The following is a 23,859-nucleotide window of genomic DNA, read 5'->3' as shown; positions in this document are numbered from 1 at the left end:
TGCCCAAACACCAAAAGCTAGTTAGATTTGGGTCAGGATGCTCACCCAGAGGGCCTGACTGCAAAGAGGGTGCCCTTTTTACTACCCAGAGGCCTGTGGCTGCCATATATAAAACATCACAGAATTCTAAGCCTAGGCTTAGTCCTGAGCTAATGGAGGTGTACAGAGTCGTTGAATTTTTACGTCTTGGTTCCAAAATAGTGAACAAACAGTGAGCCATGACATCAGGCTTTTCCTTTTATTAGGTCTTAGAAGACTCAGAGGTCCTGGGAACATCATCTGCAACCTCACTGAAGAATGTGGTAAGAAAAATATGTGTGTGTTGGGGGGGTGTGCATCGCTGAGGTTGCTGCCTGCTCGTAGAGGGCTCAGAAGCGCTTCTGGAGGGCAGTCTGGATGTTCTTCAGCAGACCCCACTTAGCTCGGTTCTTCCCACGCCCATCTGGGGTTACTACCTGCAATGAGAAGCAAAGAGCCATGACACCAGCCACAGGGAAAATAGTAGCTTCCAGGAGCACGGCCAGTACCACGTACCAGACCCTCACACATTATCTCATTAACTCCTCATGATGGCCACATGAAGCAGGTGCCGCTGACCCCCTTGTATGAATGAGGACACTGAGGCTTAGGAGGACCAGGTAGCCTTTCATTTTTCTAAAGTCATACTCTTAATATGTGGTGAGACTGGGATTTTGGAGACCAGTTTCTACTTCCTTTAAGGCACTGCATTTAACTGAGTGCTGTGACTTCAGGTGGGCTTCTTCATGGAGCAGCCCTCCAGGGTGTCCCCTCAGCCCCTGGAAATTCCTTCTGTCATAGCTGTTATAATTTGTAAATTCCATTAATTCAGACTCTTAACAGACTGAACGACTTGACTCTGTTGTAGGGGTGATGATAAGTCTTTCATCTCTGTAACCCTATCACTGGTTAAGGTAAAGAGAAGGTTCTCAGAGAAGTGGATGAAAGGTGAATAGAACCACAATTTGTAAATCTGCCAATTGCCTCTCTTTGATGCTTCACACTGTCTTTGATTGCCATGAACTGTCAGAGCTATCTGGAAAGAGCAGACTGTGCTGTGCAAGTGTCCTACAGATCTAACCAACTCAGCCTACATGTGGCTCTCCCTGCTTTACCTTGAAAGTGCTGGGTTTCTCCAGGCTTCTGGTCTGGCAGCATTCCTGTTCCTTCCAAGTACACATTTACTGTAGAGGCATTTAGGAAGTGAGGCTGAGATCCAGGGAAGAGGGATAACCCACTGGATCAGTGGGCTCTATCTAGATAGATCAGGACTCACAGGGCAGATGGGGTAGGGATACAGTTTGGGTGGTGAAGAGTGGTGTTTGTACAATGTCCCTATATGCAAAGCTTTTAGCTTTTTATATTTGCATTCAAAAGGAAAGGGCAAAAAAAGAAATGGACAGTTATTATCATTATGCTGTTTACTTTTACCAAATTTTTTTAATTTTAAAGAAAACAGGGCTTCATACAAGGTAAAGATCATATTACATGCATAACACTAGGTTGCCCATCGCTGGATAAAGATGGAGATAATGCAGAGAGACAGCTTTGGTAAAGATAGTGGATATAGTGTAAGATAGACACATCACACTATCAGGGGTGATAATGAAGGGATAACAGGGTTGTGGTGGGGTTGGGAATTGACTCATAAAACATAGGGGATTTGAATTCTGCTATAAAGTAGTCAGGGTCTCCAGAGAGAAAGATCATGTGTGGTGTGTGAGTGGGGCAGTGAGGATTGGGGCAGGTTTATGAACAAAGGGATCAGATGAAACAGGACAAAAGAAATAGAGAACAGACCTTGAGATACTAAAGAATTTGAAATGGTAGTTGACATCCTCTTCCCTGCCCAAATGCTCGGACGGTTTTCCAAATGAATTCTAACAAACTTTGAGGAAAGAGTTGTTAAGAAAACAGGAAAAGAGCAAAAGTTGCCTACCTCATTTTATAAGCTAATAAACTATTGTTTCTGAAGCCAGATAAAAACAATATAAGCAAAATATTATAGGTCCAGTTCACTTATGACCATAGGTACAATAATTCAAAATAAAATATGAGCTAACTAAAACCAAATATGTTAAATAATCACATCATGAGCACACAGGGTTTATTCTATGAACGCAAGTCAAGCTTAACATCGGAGAATCAGTGTAATTCATTTCATTAAGGCCTAAAGGAGAAGAGTCATATGATTGTCTCAATACAAAAAAGGCATAAGATTGTACAGCTCTCAGAAATTTAGAAGTAGAAAGAAATTTCCTTAATGAGAATTATACTACCAAAGCTAAATACAAAATCATCACAGTTCAATGGAGAAGCATTAAGATCAGGAATAAGACAAAGATACCAAGTATTTCATTTTGTATTTTCTTTAGGACTCATGCCCCTAGCCAAAAGTATAGGGAAAGAAAAGGCATAGATGTTCAAGGATTGTAAGATAAAGCTATAACTATCATTATTCATAAATGATAGGTCATAGCCTAGAAAAACAAGCAAAATCAGCTGATAAACTCTCAGAATAATAAAGAAGTTTATCAAGATTGCTGGAATCTGGGACACCTGGGAAGCTTAGTCAATTAAGCATCTGCTTTTGGCCTGGCTCATGATCCCAGGGTCTTGGGATAGAGTCCCACATCAGGCTCCCTGTCAGTAGGAAGACTGCTTCTCCTTCTCCCTCTGCCCCTGACCCCTCATGCTCTCTTTCTCACTCACTCTATCTCTATCTCAAATAAACAAATAAAATCTTTTTAAAAAGATTTCTGGAATCAAGATTAATGCCTAAACACCAGTAGTTTTTATTTAAACCAGCAATACATTAGAAAATATAATCAAATATAAGATAATATTCATAATATCTATAAAAGTCTGTAAACTATTTAGTTTAACCAGGAACATATAACACCTCTATGAGAAGAATTTAAAAGCCCAAGTGAAGCACATTGAAGATGATTTGAATAAATGTCAGACCTATTACAAAAATATCAAATGACTCCAAATTAATTTAGAGATTCAATGCCTTCTTAATCAAATTCTGTTCTGGATATTTGTCTTTTTTTTCTTTCTTTTTTTTTCAGGAATTCAATTTACTTACTCCAAAATTTATATGAAGGAACAAGTTTTTATGATTATTTAAATAAACCTTAAGAAAGAAGGGTAATGGGCAGACTTACCTTAGCAGTTCATCAAGTCAGAGCACAAAGCTGAGGTTAAACAATAAACCAGTGTGGTATTGATATAGAAACAGACAAATATACCTACAGGAGGCTGTAGAGAGCTCAGAAACAGACCCCTACATATATGTCACTTTAATGTAAGATGGTAGTGATACCTTTACCATATACGAATGAAGAAGATATTGCTTGGTGGATGCTATTGGGAAAAGTGGCTCACTAGATGGTCAAAAGTAGTGCATCCCTATGCAGCACTACACGGATGAGCTCTGGATGGATGAAAGCTCTAAATTTGCCAGATAAAACTGAAGTTAATAAAGGAATTATGTGGGAGATTATCTTTGTGATCTAAGCCTATGGAAGGACTTTCTTAAACAAAACTTCAAAAGGTCAAACCAGAAGGAAAAATAATTGATGAGTTTGATCATATCAAAATGGAAATTTTCTGCTGTTTCATGAAATACACTGTGAGCAAAGTTAATAGACAAATGTCAGAATGGAGAAGATATTAACAATGTCTAAAACCATTATCTGGACTATATCGGGACACCCTGCAAATCACCTAGGAAACGAAAAATGCAATTGAAAAATGGGCAAAGGATATTTTTCAGGCTATTTACAGAAGAGGAAGTCCTGAAAACTAACAAGTATATGAAATGAAATTTCAAACAATAAGGAGATAGCACTTTGTGCCTATTGGATTAGCAAAATAGTAGAAAGCTGGATCGTGCCCACAATGAATTTGGGCCCTAGGTTATGAGGGTCCTTGTTCATTCCCTATGGACCCATACATGCATGTACTGACATCAAGTATGCACGTACTCTACCACCCAGCAATTTCACTCATAGTATATATCTGATAAGGGCTGAATTGTGTCCTCCCAAAATTTATACACTGAAGCCCTATCCCTAGTACTCCAGCATGTGCCTCTACAGTTGACCTTTGAACTATGCAGGGGTTAAGGGTAGTGACCCCCTGCACAGTTGAAAATCCATGTATAACTTTTTAGTGCCCCAAAACTTAACTACTAGTAGCCTACTGCTGACCAGAAGCCTTACTGATAACATAAAAGGTCAACTGACATATATTTTTAATATTTATTATATACTATATTCTTATAATAAAGATAGAGCAAAGAAAATGTTATTAAGACATCATAAGGAAGGGAAAATACGTCCTGCACAGTAAAAAATCAGTGTATAAGTGGACCCACACAGTTCAAACCTGTGTTGTGCAAGGGTAAACAGTATTTGGAGGGAGGACCTTTATTTATTTATTTATTTATTTATTTATTTATTTATTTATTATGTTGTGTTAGTCACCATACAGCACATCATTTGTTTTTGATGTAGAGAGGACCTTTAAAGAAGAGATTAAGTTGAAATGGGGTCATTAGGGAGGGCCCTGATTCTTATAAAAGGACTGGTGTCCTTATAAAAGTAGGAAATTTGGATACTCAGAGACCTGCTAGAGGTGTTCTACACAGAGAAAAGGCCATGTGAGGACACAGGAAAAAGGCAGGTGTCTGCAAGCCAAGGAGAGAGGTCTCTGAGAAAACCAGACCGGCCAACAATATGATTTGGGATTTCTGGCTTCCAGAACTGTGAGAAAATACATTTCTATTGTTTAAGCCAACCAAATTTGTAGCATTCTGGTAAGGCAGCCCTAGCCAACAAATACAATGTTCCAGAGAAATTCTCACACCTCCATCCTGCCCACAAAGTGTTGGGGAAAAGGCTCTTCACTGCAGCACTATAGGAGGTCACCTGAGTGTCCATCCTGACAGAGTTGACAGGAATGTGGTGCCCAAAGAAGGCAGCATCAGGAATATGGGGCTGAGTGTGCATAACGACAGGACTAGAGCATAAAAATCCAGCATTCATGGAGAAGAGGTGAGAAACAAAGTAAGCTTTGTGGCCCAATACTGTTTGTGCAAATTACCAACACATTCAAAAGAGTGCACACCATGTAAGAACTGATAAAAGCAACAAGATCCACATAAACTGTGTTGGAATGGATGTCTGGGAAGGAATGGCCACAAAAAAGAATACATACAGAGACAAGAAAAGGGCCTTGCATAAACCAATGTTGAAAATGGATCATGAACTGAAGTGTATGATTAACTGAACCCTCTGTGTATGAGGTTAAAAATAATAGGTCTGGCTTGACCTAAATTATCCTCACTCCAGGGCTCAAGTCTATCTGCTGAGCAAGTAGGGAGAGACTAATAGGGTTCCATTTGCATGAAGATTGAGGAGCTCGTGGCAAAGAACCAATTCTAAGGAGATAGCGCAAGCCCATTTTTATTTCATTTCAGGGCAGGAAGCCACTATGAGTATGTGTGTGGTGTGTGGTAGGTTTGGGGCAGTTATTTCTGAGAGTGGGATAGTGTTGATCCCTTTGACTGGCCTGAAACCCCACCTCCTGAAGATGCGGCTATCAGCCTAGACAGAAGGTCTGATGTAGGTACTGAGGTAAAACCACAAAGTAAGATCCCCAGAAGGCTGGGCAGCCTGGCTCTGTGCTTGGAGTTCCAGCCTGAGCAGGAAGGGAGCAGCACTGTACCAACTTGTAGCAGCTGGCAGGGCTCCTGAGCACATGGGAGACACACCAGGGGTGACTCCCAGTACAGATGGAGAAGGAATTTGAGAGGATGACTGGGGGCAAGGGTGGGAGCATTTCCTAAAGAGCTATCAGGAAAGCCCCTGAACAGTAGCAGTTTGTGACAATTGTTGGGCCTGAATTTTTACTTCCAACTTTGATATAACAGGGGACATCTGGTTTACAGACTGTGACAGACAGAGTAATGGTCCCCAAAGAGGCCCACATCATGATCGCGGGAACCTGGGAACATGTTATGTTACACAGCAAAGGGGAATTAAGTTTCCTCGTCAGCTGGTTTTAAGACAGAGAATATACTGAATCATCAAGTGGGTCCAGTGTAATTATGAGTTCTTCGAGTTGGAAGAGAGGGGCGGAAGAGAGCCAGGAAGTGTGAGAAGGTGTGAGAAGTGTGTGTGTGTGTGTGTGTGTGTGTGTGTGTGTGTGTGTGTGTGAGAAGGACTCAGCCTGATGTTTCTGGTTTGGAAAATGCAGGAAGGGGCCATGAGCCCAGGAATGTGGGCAGCTGCTAGCAGCTAGAAAACACAAGACAATAGACTTCCAGAGTCTCCAGAAGAAATACAGCCTTGCTCACAGCTTGATTTTACTCAGTGACACCCATTTTGGAGCTCTCATCTCCAATATAAGATAATAGGTAAATATGCATAGTTTAAGCTGCTGATTTGTTACAGTGGTAATAGGAAACCAATGCATAGATGGAAAGTTTGATTTGTCACGGGAAGTCTTCCTGGAAGTTAGCAGAGATTTGAAGTCAGAGGGAGACATAGTAAAGAGGCTCTTTTCAGAAATGAAATGGGGGTGGTGGTCAGGAGGGACCCTGGGGACCAGAGGAAGAGCAGGAGGAGAAACAGGCTAAAAGATACATGACTTGTTTAAAAAATACATTTCTCCATTCCTTCAAAACTATCAGTTAGGCTCTTGGATGTTAGAGGTAGAGGGCTGTGGGCCAAGAGGAGTGAGAAAGACCAGCAGGACACCTGCCATCCTGGGGCTTATAGCCTAGTGGAGCTGGGGCTGGGCACACCAGGACAAGCAATGCCCAATCTCGCCTCTCAAAAAAAAAAAAAAAAAAAAAATCCCATTCTTACTGTTGTTGGCTTGGACAACAACATTCTCCCAGCCTGGGATGCCTTGTCCCCAGGGTGGGGCCCCCCAGCCCAGACTTAGCTGAATCTGACTGTGGAGCAGAGGACAAAGAACTCCAGCTTGGATGAAACCTAGGTTCCCATTCAACTCCTCCTTCAATTTACATGAGGGCAGACACTTTCCTTCCTGAGACTCAGTTTCCTTATCTGTAAAATAGAGGCAATAACTCCCCACCTCCAGTGGTTGGTAGATCAGTGATAATAGACAGGGTCTGACATCGAGTCAGCCTTCAATAAATGGGACCTTTAAAAAGCATTCAAGTTAATTTTCATGCTTCATGTATTATACTTCCAATAAAATCCCTTAAAATCAGCAAGTCACAGACTATGAAAATCAAATATGAAAGGTGTTATTTCACTTCCTTTTCAAAAGTACAGATGATGGAAATATTGTATTTTGGATAAGAAATGATTCGGCTACCTCATTACAGCATTTTAAATGAAACCTTTCAGGAATACCTGCATAGAACCAGTGCCAAAGGAAAAGTATTTCGATTTTATAGGAAAGAACTGAAGTCATTACTTTTATGAAGCTTTATAAATGTCATTCAAACACACCATCTTATTTTCATTTGCTATTGAAGCCTTTACTTATGCAAATCATGACAAATGTTAAGGAAGCCAGTGTTTCCCCTAGAATGCTAATATAATCACAAAGAGGGAGGAAAAATTACTTCTGAAGGAAAAATCTATATTGCAGCTTTGCGAGTCAGATAAAAATGAAGCTTCCAGAAAACCTCATTAATTAGTGCTCTGCTCATTTAGAAATTGTGTTAAAAAGCAAAGAAACTGGAATGAGTTTCTTTCCCATATAGGGAGTACAAATTAATCGCATAAACACAATTTTAGGGGGAATGTTATTTCTTGACTGATTGCATAAAACACTTAGCTTTCAGGCTTCTTATGGTACTTTGTAATTATTAATTTTATTTCTTCACTCTTTAATTTAGACATTCATTCATATATTCATTTGTTTGGTCACATTTTCAGTCATGTATTCATTCAATAACCATTAAGAACCTGCGATACGCACAGTGCTGTGGTAAGCATTGTGGGAGAAAGAGAGATGAGTTAGACATGCAGTTTATTTTCAGGGTTTGGAGCTCAAGATGAAGGACAAAACATCTACCTAAAAAGGGCCAACACATTTCAGTCTCTCAACCCCTGTCCTTGACCCTAGCATGGAAAAATGACAGGAGATACAGGGGAAAAAAAAAAAATTGTAACAGCATTGAGTGCCCTTCATGGGCAAGACATTTTTGAGGTATTCCTAAAAAATTAGACAGCGGTGGGAATTAGAGGAAGGAAAAATCCATAGTCCAAAGGACATACTGCAAATTATGGTAGCAGCTATGGGTGTTCCATGCTTGGGAGAGAAGGGTGGCAACCAGTATTGGGCTCTGAGGCACCTGCCTGACAGGGGATCTGGTGGGGGTAGAGCAAGAGGAGCAGCAAGCATGACTGACTTTCTCATCCCACTTCCTTCCCAGGGGAGTGTCTGACCTCTGTGGGAGCAGGAAGGAGTGCACGAGAGTACTGACCCCAGAGTCAGTCCGGAGGGACTAGAGAGCCTCCACCTTCAGCAGACTTACTACTGGTATACTGGCCAACAGCATAATCCTGCCCCTCCCCCTGCTTCCCCAACCAATCAGATTGAGGTAGCAACCAATCAGATTCTCTTTTGCAAACATTGGACCTGAGACAAAGGGAGCATTGCTAGTCAGATTGTGTTGGTCACACACAATCTGGGCTGAGACAATTGGGCCAGAAGTTGGGCCAAGACAATTCAAAACTACAAGCAAGCTGAATTTAGGGGAGGAGATACTACAAACTAGCTGAAAGTGGTACAGATTCAGACAGAAGCAGGCATAGAAGGGTGGGCAGAGGGAGGACAGACAGAGACAGAGAGACAGAGAGAGGAAGGGAGAGGAACAAGCAATCAGTTCCTTGTCAGGTCCCTTGGGGATCAGATGTATGTCCGGGCTGGAAGTGGTCTCATGAGACTCCACTCTGTACCATAATTTCCCTTGTCAAATGCTGAAATGAATGGACTATCTTTCCTCTAAAGAATCCCCGATTAAGCCATACTAATCTTATCCCAAAGAACATCATCATGGTTATACAGTAAGATAGCTCTGGGAAGTCTTGATATTTTTCTTCCTTTTCTTCTTTGAGTATCAGTAAAATTATAGTCATGAATGTATATCCCCTGGGGATATAAAGAAGAGTCAGCCTTACATCACAAAGAAGATAGGAATAATCCTCTCCCTTCCTTTTGGGAGACCATGCTCAGTGGCTATTCCTTGACTTTCAGATAAACAGTAAATAAAAATTTTTAGTATAGCTATGTCCAGAATATTGCATGAGACACATTTATACTAAAATTATTTTTTGTATGTGTCCTGTATTTATGTTTGTTGAATTTGGTACTGTACAATTGCTCTGAGTCACCACCAGGGCTAATAATGAGCTCTTTTTTTGTCCTTCTTATGCCACAATTATCTGTTTAATAGACCTTGAGGTCCTTGAAGGCAAGGATTATATCTTACTTTCTTCTGAATCTCTACATCCTAAAAGACCGCCTGGCCCAAATGTTTTTTTAATCTAACTGAACTAACAATTTTCAGGCCTCATTTGCCAAGTTGGTTGAGGCCAGCAGCCTTCTCTTTCACCTGAGTTAACAAGTTTTCTGGGATTAGAGGGGGAAGCCACACAGTAGGTTCTGTGATCTTGTGATCATCCTAACAGAGCTGCATCAGAGCTGGTAAAGATAGTGTGTCTTAGAAAAAATGTGCACAGTACCTTGCAGATGTCACTCCATTGCCCAGGACCATTGTCATTGATGGCTCTAACTTTAAACAGATACTCAGTGTTGGGGGTCAAGTTGTGCAGCTCCAGACTCTGCTGCATTATATCCCGAATTTGCCCACAAAGCTCTGTCCGCACATTATTAGGAGGAGTAGTAATGAGTTCATAAAATTCCATCTCAAAGGAGTCCACGTCTTCTGCTGGGCATGTCCAGTAAACCTACGAAGCAATGAACATGTGTGTGTGATACTAATATACACCATTCAGCTTTCTTTCCCATAAAGATTTGTGTCATTAACTATCAGTGAGGTGAGTTCAAGCTGACCCCATCTCCTCCAGCTGCTGAGGGTTTTGGCCTAGCTATGTGCAACAGTCTTGAAAGGCTGCTTGATAGGGCCTGACCTGAAGCTTGTGATGTATTTAAAGAACAGAAGAATGCTCCTCTGGGTTCTGTTACCATCAGTCAAATGGCGATGACCACTGGTCTCCTGACACAGCTAAGTAAGGTAGCTCCCATTTATCGAACACCTTCTATACATCAGATTCTGTGTCTGACATTGCCTAACTCACCTAGTCTTCACAACATCCTGGAAGGAAGATTTTATTATCTCACTTCACAATTGAGGCTCAGGAAGGTTACATTTAGCAAATTCTAATAGAACCACAGACTACTAGAAGATGAAAAATGTATCTATTCCATCCCTCTGTTTTACCCACAAGGAAGTAGAGTACCAGAGAGGTGAAAAGACTTACCCAAGTCATGAAGAATATATGTTCACACTCAAAACATGAAATATCAATGTTTGCAAAGAGATATACTAACAACTAGCAGTTTGTGCCTGGCATATAAATATTTTATACTGCTTCTATTTCTAAATAGATATTGCATTCTTTAAGTTTTAATAAATTCAAATGTTATGTTTATAAAATTATAATTACTCATAAGTGCATAGATTTTTATGACTATATATAGTTATTTTTTATATTTATACTTTCAAAATCTTTTATAAATTTATATAATTCATCAATAAAAATTAACTTTTTTCCTGATTACCAAAACTAACATACTCATTGTAAAAGACTTGGAAAATACAGAAAAAATATAAAGGATGAAAATAAATATCACTTATAATTCTGAAGTTCAGTTAATAATTAATTTCTTTCCAATTTTGAAACATACACACAGAGATACATATAGTTTGGGTTATATTGCTTTGATTCCTACTTTCTTTCACTTTTTATATTTTACATATTTCCCTATCTTATGAAAAACTTTAAAAAGCACCATTTTAATAACTATCCCATAAGTGATTTAATCCTTCTAAAGTTGAACATTTAGGTTGTTTCTAACTTTACACTCTAATAAATAATGATGCAGTGAAGACTTTTAGGGCATGAACCTTCATCTGAAATTTTAATCATTTCTCTGGGAAAGATTTCTAGAAATAAGATTGAGTTTTTAGAAAAAAAAAAAACTCCTTAGGATTTTTCAGATGCATATTGACAAGTTATAAGACAAACATTGAGAATGTTTTTATGCCAAAAGCCTAAAGAGGACTCTCAACCATCATTTGTGAGAGAAGTCAACACAGATTTCATCTGGGCATTACTGAGCACTATGGTTCCCCTGTAAACTCCATTCTATAATCCTAATGGGGATCAATGGTATCTTCACATCAAATACCACTATTTGGCAGCAGGTTTAGGTGTCCTCTCTTGACAGACAGTGTCTTGACTAGGTTTTCCTGTGTAGGTCCCTTTCTTGGGCTTATCTAGGGACCACTAACTGGTGATGTGGTGTGACGACAGTTTTCCAAGCCCAAGTATGGAGCTACCATCACCAGTTCTTCCTTTCCAGAGCAAGAAACTGCCAATCTCCTAAACAGTCTAGGATGCAGGGAGAGACCTAAGGCCATCACTGAGCTAGTGTCACACACACTTCAGGCTTTCTGATCTAGGATCATTTAGAAATGAAGGTTCACCTGCTCAGTTACGGGCATCTCTTCTGTGAAGGGCAGATATACTTTGCTGTGTCTGAGAGCCTGTGGGAAGGTATATTCTACTTTGCAACGTAGGGTTATTCTTGCTGGCAATTATAGACTCTAAGACATAGATTATGATGTCTCAGGAGAATAACAAAGTAAATCTTGGTCAGCGTCTGGCTTTCATTTTCTTGTTTTTAGACCTTTGATATTAAAGTGTGGTTTGCAGACTGGCAGCAATGGCAACACCTGGAAGGTTGTTAGAAACACAAAATCTCAGGGCCTTCTGAGACCCATTGAAACAGAATCTGCATTTTAACAAGACCTCCAGGGGCACATTAATGTTTCAGAATCAATGGTTTCAACTTCAAGGATGCTAAAAGTTTTTGGGAGTGTTCTCAGATTATGGGGGCAAAATATGGGTTCTGCCACATGAAAGCAGGCCATAGGCTGGCCTGGGAGATTTTCCTTTAGGGAACCCTAAGAGAGGCAAGGTTTGCTCTAATAAAGTATCTGATTGCAAGTTAATCTGTTTCTCTCCCTAAACCTTAATAATACATTCTATAAACGTTCAATTTAGGTTCAACTGGATTTGAAAGGAATGTGTTTTTTGTTTGTTTTGTTTTTAAAGATTTTATTTATTTATTTGACAGGCAGAAATCACAAGTAGGCAGAGAGGCAGACGGGAGGCCGGGGGAGGCAGGCTCCATGCTGAGCAGAGAGCCCAATGCGGGCCTTGATCCCAGGACCCTGAGATCTTGACCTGAGTGGAAGACAGAGGCTTTAACCCACTGAGCCACCCCAGCAACCCTTGAAAGGAATGTTAAAGGAAAGTTCATTTGTCCATGTTAGGCCAAGAGAGTCAAGGAGGAGTCATGCTCCCTGAAGTCAGATGACAGCAGTTGTAGGGCTCTGTGAGAGATTCACACCCCCGAAACCTGAATCTCAGGTATAAGAATCGGAATTCTATTGGGACTTACCCTTCCATTCTTTCTGAACCATGGAGAGTATGGAGCCTTTCTTTAGGAAAGGTAGTAATTTAGAGGAATCACAGCTGATAGATAATGGAGCCTGTATTTCTAATTTGATTTTCTGCGTTCTCTCTACTATTACAGGATTTCCCCTGGGAAATATAACACCCTCCAAGCAGTCTCTTCAAATTACTTTGGTTCCCAAATTGGGTTGCCCTTGATATGGGGTTGGAGCTTTCAGATGTATTTTTGACTATGAATTAAATACATTGTTTGGTTTAAGCTAATCTTGAGGTATTTAAGATTTTAGGAACTTATCCCTTTCAATGGGTTCACCATGAAGAATCCAGAGGAACAGATTAGAGTGACCGGACCCTAGAGATCAAGGAGGTAAGTGCATCCTTTCCTGACTACCCACCTCTACTCTGTACCTCACATTCCCCTGCCTTCCCCATGGGACCAGAGCCTTTCTTACCTTGGCAGCTCTAGGATACACCAGAGTCTGGTAAATTACAATTGGGCCTGGGGTCTTCACAGTACCATCATTGAATGAGTACCAGTTGTGGAAGCTGCTGCTATTCTGCACAGACTGGTTGTCTGCCCCTGCACTCCAGTAGGTATAGAGGCCATCTGTGGGTTTAGCGGGTGCTGCAGACTGGGCTCTCCCATAGGCTTCCAGACCCATCTTGGCCTTCTCACCGTTGGTGACATTGAAGGACAACAAGGAGGAGCTTCGTTGGTATATCTGCTGGTTGCCGAAGCTGTGAGTGCTGAAAGTGACCTTCCTGGCAATCATCATTTCTGAGTGCATGGGATAGGGGGAGGGCAGGGAGTCCCCTGAGGAGCATACCTTCTTGGGTCCTGTGGGGAAGAGCTCGTGAATGGCACTGGAGAGCTCAGCAAAGTCCAAGGGCATGCAGTTCAAGGAGTGTAGCCGGAGCTGTGGGTCAGGCCTGTAGGTGCTCTGGATGCCATCTTCAATCTGGTCCACCAGAATTTTGGCCGACTGCAGGAACGCCACCTGGCCTGTCTCTTTTAGGGCTTCCTTAGAATAGGCAATCAGGCCATCCATTTCATTCACTTTCATGGTTGTTACATATACATATTTTTCAATCTCCTTCTGCCTGGACACCTCCAGATTCTCTATCTGCTCCATGATAGACTTCTCCTTCTCCTGTAGAATGCTGCGCAGCTTGAGAAATCCATTTCGGATCTCTTTTCGCTTCATCTCCTTGTCGGCCTTAAAGCTGTTTTTTAAAATGTTGAACTCCATTAGGTCATTATCAATCTCATAGCGGACTGTAAAACAACCAGGTTAGTTACTTTGGTTAAAATTTTCATCTCCCCAGATGTCAAAGCCAGTAGAAGACTGAGCGAATTCCCGTGGACCCCATGGAAGCAGGCAGAGAGGGAGGGAAGGCACTTATAGTTGAACTGAAATAGGCTAGAACAGGTTTATGAGGTGCATCTGGCCTCCCTCAGGAATCCCCTCTTGGCCTCCTTGTCTAATGCTTCCCTTAGGAATAATAGCCTTTCTTTCCCGGCACAGTTAGAGCTATAGTAGTCTCTGTAGCCCTGGGTCGAAACTGACAATTCAAGGCCATCCTTGATATGAGTTTTTACCAGACTTCACTTATCAGCATGTGGGACTTCAGAAGAGGTGATGTCACAAAGTGACTAGTTTTCCGTGTGTAAAAGAACTAAAAATTTGATGACTTCTTCTAAATGCTGCCTTGCCTCATTCACCAAAAACCTAGCCCTAGACAACAGTAGGAAATCAGCGGGGCTCTCTATCTTGCCTTCCCCCTATTTTCTTCCAAGAAAGAGTCCACTGTTGCACTTCAAGGAGAACCCCAATTTCTCCTGTATCCTCTTATGTGGTTTTTGGATTATAAATTCACTCAGTCATTCAACAAACATTTACTAAACACCTCTTATAGGTCATATGCCTTCCAAAGTACTAGGGATACATATATGAATATGAGAGGGCACCGATGCTCAAGGCACTCATAAATTCAATAATACTATAGTATAGAGGATTCTCTGAAAGAAAGTATGTAGCGCATCTCTGTGAAATGAGCACCTGTTTTGGCTTTACAGGGATTTAGGCATCAGGCAGTGACAACTATGTGAAGATGTGTCAACCTTCTGTGGCCTAGTCTAAAGGTAAGATCCTCCCCTGAATGGTCAACTTTGTAGTGAATTGATGGGCTATAATTCTCACCAAATTTTACTCAGGAGTAGGGTGCCCCAGAATTTTTGTACTCGTTCTTAACATAGTCCTTGGTACACAGTAAGCTAGACCTCTCTCAGTGGTAGCCACTGTAATAATAATGTGCATTTGAGTAAGAGAAATCCAGGAGTCCTGCTGGACCATGAGAACAGGGACTGTGGCTGTCTTGGTTATCACTATGACTAAGGGGTATATAGAAGGGCTTGGGAGGTATTTATTGAGTGAAAGCCTGTCTGCCCTATTTTCTAACATCTTTGGGGTACATGACACTCTCTGGCCGCTTTTGTGAAGCTGCTGTTTCCTCTGCCCACCTCCTCCCTCATACTGCAGATGGGGGCTGAACAGGAAACAATCAGGGTGATTGCGGAGGTGCTGAGAAGTGCTCCCTGCTCTCCCCGACTCAAACCCTACTGCGGCTTACGGCAGTTGAAATTCCACATTATTCATTAATTTCTTTGACTATTCAATAAATACTATCCTATTTACTATTCAGTAGTTACTCACTGACTGCCAAAGACACCTGCACAGGGAATTCCTCGTTTTATTAGGGATTAAGTTTATGTAAAGTCCTGAGAGGTAGGATAAAAATTCCTTAGATGAGGAGGAAAGAGGCAGCACCAGGAAAAAAGAAAGAGGAGGCCAGAAACACCCTTCCCCCAGTCTTATAAATATGGCAGCTTTGCAAGAGGTGGTCTTAGATCACAGTTAAATCAACAACTTTTTCAGGCAGTACACTTAAAAGTAGCTATTGCTTATTAAACATTTATTATGGACCAGATCTATATGATACACATACTATGGGTCACATCCCTGTATTATCATATATAACACTTATCTTCCTATGAGGAAGATATTGTTCCCATTTACAGATGAGAAAACTAAGGTTCAGAGAGATTAAGTTTTGGTTCAGTGTCACAAAGCAAGTAAATGGGAGAAACCAAGGCCCATCTCTAATTCTATTTGTCTGACTCCAAAGTCTAAGTTCTTAGTTGCTCCAACAGTGGTTTTCAGCCCTCTGTGAGCATCAGAATCTTCTGGGAAACTTTAAAGAAAACTCTATTCTTGGCCTCACTTGCTGAGATTCTGAATTGGCCTGAGTCAGGGCTCAGGAATCCAGAAAAGGCAGTTTGTAGCTGCATTTAGAATCTAGTCCAAGGGATCTTCTGAGGATATTTTTTAAAAATGCAGATTCCCATGAAATTGCTATGGGTGCAGTCTGATGCTGCATGCCTAACAGGCTCCTGGGTGATCCCACTGTTGCTGGTCCTTGTTATCGAAGCTCCCCAGAGGGTTCCCATGTGCAGCTGGGGTCAACACCACAGATATAATCAATTGACCCAAACTTGATCTTCCCTCCAGGGCCCAGAGTTTCTCAGTGTATTGTCAGGTCATCTGCTTTTGAATTACCTGAAGATCTGTAAAAAATGCAGATTTATGGCACCTTCCCCAACAGTGAATTGAGTTCTTAAGAGCAAGTTTGAACCCTGGTTAAAAAAACTGGGGGGGAGGTGGTGGTTTCCTTAGCAAAGATGGACAGAGCTAAATTCTTTACCTACCTATAAATGGATAAATGGATAAATGGATCCCTGTCCCCTTCCAATTGCTGGGCTCCCTGGAATTTGTACTGGTATCCCCTTACATTGAATTGAATTCCATTGTCTGACTTCTAGGTGCCCTGGACTCTGAGAAAACTATCTTGGGTTTCTCCTGTGTTAAAAACCTAGGCTTCCTGTGGTTACAGCAGACAGTGGGCAGCAGCCCCTTCCCTATGCTGAGGCCCTAGAGAATGCAGCTATGCCCAGGCAGTGAGTCTACCTTAAGAAAACCTACTAGGAAACCAAGGGGCTACCCATTTGCTTGGCATTGTGGCTCCCATAGAATTTCTTTAATATAAACACTTCCCTGGTGGTGGTTCTAAGACAGACTAAATATCAATTGATAAACAATAGTTCCTAGAAGCAGCAACTGAGTAATGGAGGTATTCCTGAAATATGCATGCTAGTGAGATTTCTTTTTTTTTTTTTAAAGATTTTATTTATTTATTTGACAGAGAGAGATCACAAGTAGGCAGAGAGGCAGTCCGAGAGAGAGGAGGAAGGGGGCTCCCTGCTGAGCAGGGAGCCCAATGCGGGCCTGGATCCCAGGACCCTGGGACCATGACCTGAGCCGAAGGCAGAGGCTTTAACCCACTGAGCCACCCAGGTGCCCGCTAGTGAGACTTCAACATTGACTTAATTCTTTCCTTCTGCAAATTGGGAAAATACCAAAGACATCCAACTCTAGGGACAAAACACTTTAGATACTAGATACTCGTACCACAGATACTAGAAGATCAAATTTATCACTTTCCAAAGGAGGAACCGAGGTCCAAGGTCATGAAGATTATAATCAAGATTATAGAATCTTTCTGTGCTAATTATGTGGCAGATACTTTTTTGCGTGCTACACATAAGTAACCCATTTGGTCCTCACTACCACCCAAAGGAATTACTATTACTATGCCTGTTTTACAGATGAGAAAAACCAAGGCACAGGGAGGCTGCTGGTGGTTGCCAGGTGTGCACACTAGGCACAGTGCCTTGCAGCCTAGAAAAGTGTTTCTCAGTGCTTGGGCTGCCCCACTAGATGGGGAAGACTCCCGAGGCTTCCCAGAACCCTTTTACCCAAGAGTTCCTGAACTAGGAGTTACTGTGCAGGAGAGGGAAGGGGACCAGTACCTGCTTTGAACTTGGCGATGGCGCTGAAGAGTGCAGCGGCCCTCTCGGAGCAGGCATCGATGAGGCTGATGGTGTCATGGCCATTGTGGAAAGCTGTCTTGCAGAAGGTGCAGAGCAGCTCGTTGTCGTGGCGGCAGTACTCAATGATGCGGCTGGACGGGTGGTGGATACAGATCTTCTCGTCCTGGTCCTCAGTGCTGGTGTCGACAAAGATGTGGTCCTGCATGGCCACATCTGAGTGGAAGGTCTTGAGGCAGTCATTACACAGGTTGAGCCGACAGGTGATGCAGCGCTTGTAGGCGATGCGCCGGTTGCGGCAGACCTGGCAGACGATGGGCCCAGAGGAGCGGTCGAAGCGCCACTTGAGGTAGCCATGCTGCTGCATGTAGCGCTTGGTGAGGCGCCCGCGCAGGTAGTTCTCAGGCAGCTGCATCTTGTGGCTGTAGGGCATGCAGTGCGAGCGGTTGCACACGGGGCAGATAAGGATGAAGAAGTTCTCGGTGACCTCGGCGTGCTTTTGCAGCTGTCGCAGGCACTTCTCACACAGGCTATGGTTGCAGGGCAGCATGAACGAGTGCAGGCGCAGCCGGCTGCACATGGGGCATGAGAGATGTTCCACCAGGTTGCTGTTTGGGGGCGTTGTTTTCACTTCGTCCACCTGGGTGTCGCTGCTCCCGATGCGCAGTGCAGTCTTGGAGCTGGAAGGAGAAGCAGATGTGGGGAGGGCTTTAGGAGGCAGGCTCCAGAGCTCACCCCGTTTCCTGCCCCTAAAAGAACTGGGATGGGGGGTGGGTCACTGTGAGGCAGGCCAGTGTGAAGGCGGGGAGCATGGGCTCCAGGCCAGGGCTCCATGCCAGGGCTCCCCAGTTCTAAACCTGCCCAGGCTATTCTTTTAGCTTGGTAACCTCAGGTCAGTTAATTAACCCCTCTCTGCCTTTTACCTCGCTATAAAATTAGTAGTCACATTATAGTTTCTGGAGGGGATCAAAATTACATTTAATACCCACAAAGCTTGAAAGCAGCCCCTGGAACAGAGTAGGTAGAAGACAACCGCACATTGTGATTTTTGAGCAGGAGAAAACAAAAGAGACTGGCCTGGCAGTGCTAGCGGGGCCTTGGGGTTGGGGTGATGTTGGCTGAGTGATATGCCCATCGGTAATATCACAGAATAACAACACCCCACAAAGCCATTCTGAAACTGTGATGGAGCAAAGCAGAAGACTGCTTCATCCTGTTTGAGTGCTGGCAAAACAAGAATATTGTCCAGGCCACAAAAATGACCAAACCTGGCCTATCCTTTTTAGTGGGAGGGTGCTGCTCTTTCACCAGTTGCAATGTTAGGCAGCCTGTCTACCTCCCATCTTGCAGACAAGATTTTTATCCAGATATCCACTAGGAGCTCTACCCCCACTTCCTCATCTAAAATGAGGCTAAATCCCATAATAACTTGCTGAGGTCTTCATACTGAGACATTTCCCTCTTAACCGTGGTGTATGTTCTCACTTGTAGCAATGACTCAGTAAATCCAATCTTGTCTGCCTACAGCTGTGTTCTTGGTGAGGTTTGCTTGGCAGGCACTGACATCATCATTATTTTTGTGTGTTAAAATGGATGGGTAAAGTGTCCTTCCCAGGACACCAGGAGTTCTGTCCTGGAGCCAAGCCTCAAACCCGTGTGCTCCAATCAGCAGACTGATAGGTAAGGCTCTAGGGGCGGATTGGTCATGGTGGAGTGCAGCCTTTAGAGCTGCACTTTCGAGATGAGTTTCTTTACCTCTCCCATTCTCAGTTTCCTCCTCTGTTATCTAGAGCCCAAAGCTCACAATCCTACATCCTTCATGAGAATTTTACAAAGTCTCCATGAGGTAATCCATAATAAAGTGCTTAACTGCTGGTACCTAGTAAGGACTCTATAGATGTAGCCACTTCAATCACTCCCTTCTGGTACTATCCACTAACGTTCACAGTGGAGGACCACCATGGTCAAGTCCAGGAGAAGTGTGCTCTTTTACTGTTATGCATGTGACTGTGTGTGTGTTGTTTCTTTGTCTAATAGCTGAGGCTGATTTTATATATTCTAAGAACCATGGATGAAGTAAAAGCATACTTATAAAATTCAAGTGCTTGTTCTAAGAGGCTATAATCAGGGCAAAAGCAGTTTCTGAAAATAAGTAAGTTGGCTGTGAGGATGGAAATGGAAGCAGATGCACAATTTGTGACTATTCCTGTCTCTTCTCTTCTGTTCACATTAGTGATATTTGGGTTTTGATCTTGACATTGTGGATGCATTATTCTCTGCTTCTGGTTTCTTGGAGTCCCTGTATGCCCCTATCTACTTTCCCATCCCTTAGCCAGGAACCTATATCTTAGAGCCCAGGTAGTCAAAGTTGTTACCCAAGCATACTGGAGGGGACTGGCCCTGTGGTGACAGAGAGTGCCTCTTGTGGATACTCAGGCCCCTTTGGAAGCTCATCTCTTAGGGATTTGGATGCTGGGTCCTAGGCCTGCTGTTCTCAATGTCCTTAGCTCCATTCCCTCTCTGCTTTCTCAGTCTCGTGCTGGGCCCTGGATGGACTCACTGGAGGTACAGTAAGTCGTACACATGGTAGCTGGATGAACTTCTCTAGTTCAAGAAGGTGGGACTCTGAGAATCTTGGTGTAATATCAAGGGAGACAGCATGAGAAATCAGGAAGAAGGAGGGAGGGAGGGTGATGGTGGGGGAAGAGAGAGAGAGACCCGGGCTGAGAAACAGGTAGCCCAGGGATCTGGGGTGGAGATGAAAAAGGAAGTAAGAAAGAAATGAGAAAGTCAGAAAGAGTTGCACGAGACGTGAGTGGGACTGAATGAGCAAGGTGCTGAGCAGGAAATGGCAATGAGGAACAGGGAGGCAGTGATTCAGAAACCAGGAGAGAGGGCAGTTGGAAGATAAACCTCAGTGTACCCACAGCCCACCTCCTGACACTTGCAGTAGCATCTCTGACCATCCTCTGAAAGCCTCAGGCTTGGTCCTAGGCACTCAGTGCCCATGGTTCCATGCCCAGCTAGCCACCAAACCCAGCAGCCTTGCCTTCTTGCCAAGATATCGGGTCTCTCCTATTTTGTACAGCCCCCTCCTTCCAATTTAGGCCTATTCTCTAGTACCTGAGAGCCACCTGGGTCACCTGGTAGGTCTCCCAGCTTCCCTCCTATTCCCTCCAGGCCATCTGTTCTTTAGTATCACCTGGAAGCTTTTAAAATTCTGATGCTCAGGTGATACCCCAGACCAGGTGATACCCTGAAGTCAGGACCCTTATAAAGATCCCCAGGGGATTCTAATGTGAAGCAAAATTTGGGAGCTACTGACCTAAGGCATCTTCCCAAAGCACAAAACTCATCCCTCCTCTGTTGAAGTGTGGTCAGTGACCCTCCATTGCTGATATGCAGATGGGAGAGTTGAGTCAAGAGAGAGGAGTGTGGATGCTGCTTTCTGCACCTGAGAACTTTTGGACTTGTATCCAAGACCCCTGGTTTCTCTACTCATGCATAGACCACGAGAGATCCATGAATGGAGAGTAACATTTATTAAGCATCTATCAAGTACTGAACTGCAAAATGGATCCTATTCTTCTCTTGAGTTCACTGAATCTTTGCTATAGAATTGTTTTTCCAGCTTTGAAAAGCTTTAAATCTGCCTTTCATTTTCTGCCTCTCTAATGCTGCCATCTTATAGTTCTGATCTTTGATCATTTCTCATCTAAGAAGTCGCCTTTGCTACTCCAGACTCCCCTCAAATGTGACATAAAAGGACCGCCTCCATCAGAACAAGAGGAGGACATGCAGTACTTGACACAGAAGGTTAATGCTTCATGCAAGTAACTGAGACCCCAAGCTGCATGATTTCCAGATAGAAAGAGAAGCCTGGCAGGAGTTGATGGCCATCTGGGGTACCTATAAGGACATAAGGGTCAAAAGTGGCCTGTGGAAGTTGTTAACTTTTCCAATAAGTGTTAAGGTATCAAAAGTTCAAAGGAGGGAGGAAAAGGACAACTTATATTTCTATATCACATAATATATGACAAAGCACATGCATTAATCCCCATACCCACCAAATCATGGCAGACGCTATACTCTCCACTTTGCAGTACAGCATTTTTAAGGTAAGACACAGAGTCTGGGTTCAAAATCGAGCTGCATCTTACTAGTTAGGTGATCCTGGGCAACTTAACCTTTCAAAGGCTCAGTTTCTCACTGGCGTGGTGGGTGTGGGGTGAAGGTTGTCTGAGGTCACACGTGCAGTGCCTGGCAGGTGGCTTATGCACTAAGTATCCGGTCCTCCTATCTAGAGCAGGTGAGAGAGCGCAGTGCTCGTTACATGGTGGGTGGGAAGTGGATTTGGAACTCCGGGCTAGATGTGGCTATTGGCTGTTTAGGACACGCTTGATTGCTACAAAATTCTTGACCTCCTTTGTTCGGATAGAGAAATGGTGGGGCAGGGGGCCTTGGGAGCCCTCGGTAGCTGAGGGCACCCCAGGGCTCTGGGCACTCACGAGGTGCGGATGCTGCGGAGGCGGCCCTTGTGGAATGTGATGGTGGCATTGCGGCAGCAGCGGCTCTCGTAGTAGTAGCACTGGAGGTTGCTGCTGGCCGTGCAGCAGCACTTGCAGTTGGGGTCATTGGCCCAGGAGCAACAGCACCAGTGGCAGTTGGGGCTCTCGGAGCAGGTGCAGTGGCAGCACTGGCAGTTGCGCTCGTCCTTGTAAGGGCAGGGGAAGCAGGTGCAGTTCCGCTCTGAGGTGAAGAGGAACTTGCAGCACAGACAGGAGCATAATCGAGGACAACATCTCTGCCATGTACAACATGGAGAGCAAACACACATGGCAGTCTCCATGGCACCTACATGATTGCCACCAGCTGTCTAGAGCTCTTGATACCTTCTCTCTCAGAATCTTGTGGTCTCCTAGGGAGGGAGTGCCTCCTTCCCCCAGTGAGGCCCTCAGCTTGGAGGTTGCAATAGGTTGGCTGTTATGTGGGCTTCACAGGTGGCATCCCTACTAGGAAGCTCCTGAGCTGACATTGACATATATCAGCCTGAGGCCATTTGCTTATGTCACAATCCCTGTCTCCCCACCATGTCTCACCATGCTGGGTGGGTGAGATGTGCGGGGTAGTGGCATGGGGTGGGGAGCTGATGGACACTCTATGCGTCCATAGGATCAGCTCCAGAGGAGGGTAAATGCAAAGAGTATCCTGGAGGTTTAGTTGTCACTTATTACCTTTTGGGTTATGGGGTGGATTTCAGAAGCTATTTCTCGTTGATGATGCTTTCCCTGCAGCTTGAGCTAGGTGACTTCAGGGTATGTCTTCATGGGCTGAAAGAACTGGGTATGATTAATTGGAAGTAGACAGACCTGATGTTCCTCTCTTTGGGCCTTTTCTGCATTCACTGAACACTTTATGTGATGAACAAAGCACAATGTTTACAAATCACGGCAATACTACATTTAGGGAAATCTCCATTTGGAGAAAGAATTAAAGGGAAAAAAGATAGGAGTTCACTAAGGCACATCCTTCAGTAGTTATTGAGTTTGTCCATTGCTGCATAGCCACTGCTGATTTTTATGAGGCTTCATGCATATGTCACTCTGAATATGTCTTGGCTTTTCTGTAGCATCGTGGGGTTTGGCTGAGGCTCAAGCTCAATTTTCTTACTCCCTCCCCACTCCATGCACCTGATGGTCTCTTATCAAGAGGCTGGAACTCAGGGACACCTGGGAGGCTCAGTCATCAGCATCTGCCTTCGGTTCAGGGAATGATCCCAGGTTCCTGAGATCCAGCCCCACATTGAGCTCCCTGCTCAGTGGGAAGACTGCTTCTCCCTTTCCCACTCCCCCTACTTGTATTCCCTCTCTCACTGTCTCTCTCTGTCAAATAAATAAATAAAATCTTAAAAAAAAAATAAAAGACGCTGGAATTCCACATGAGAATCTTTAACTCTTCTTTTAAGTATATACTCAGTATTTCTAGAAATGACCTTCTATTATTTTAGGGGAAAATTTTGCTTTCCATTTTATGCATCTTGCAAAGATGAAAAGAAATTTCATGGTCATACTACCTTATGGTATAAACACTGTCTTATTATTTTTCCAAAAAGAAGCAGAAGTGAGAGCTGAATTTGGCTGTAGGAGTTTATTGCATAATTTATTATCTCTCCCT

General features: G+C 43.3%; 1 protein-coding gene across 1 annotated transcript; it reads right to left on the bottom strand.

The window, feature by feature from the left end:
- Nucleotides 1-225: 225 nt before the first annotated feature.
- TRIM42 (tripartite motif containing 42) lies at nucleotides 226-22,713 on the bottom strand. The gene is made up of 5 exons (XM_032334727.1): nucleotides 22,194-22,713; nucleotides 17,668-18,365; nucleotides 13,193-14,016; nucleotides 9,759-9,983; nucleotides 226-455 (listed from the first exon to the last, which is right to left on the bottom strand). Exons 1-5 carry the CDS (start codon nucleotides 22,532-22,534, stop codon nucleotides 369-371), a joined length of 2,175 nt encoding a protein of 724 aa, XP_032190618.1. The 5' UTR covers nucleotides 22,535-22,713; the 3' UTR covers nucleotides 226-368.
- Nucleotides 22,714-23,859: the final 1,146 nt, after the last annotated feature.

This window comes from Mustela erminea, chromosome 1 (assembly GCF_009829155.1).
Source record: "Mustela erminea isolate mMusErm1 chromosome 1, mMusErm1.Pri, whole genome shotgun sequence".
In the NCBI taxonomy this organism is placed as follows: domain Eukaryota; kingdom Metazoa; phylum Chordata; class Mammalia; order Carnivora; family Mustelidae; genus Mustela; species Mustela erminea.
The sequence above is the reverse complement of the archived record's forward strand: the minus strand, read 5'-3'. Positions and strand labels throughout refer to the sequence as shown.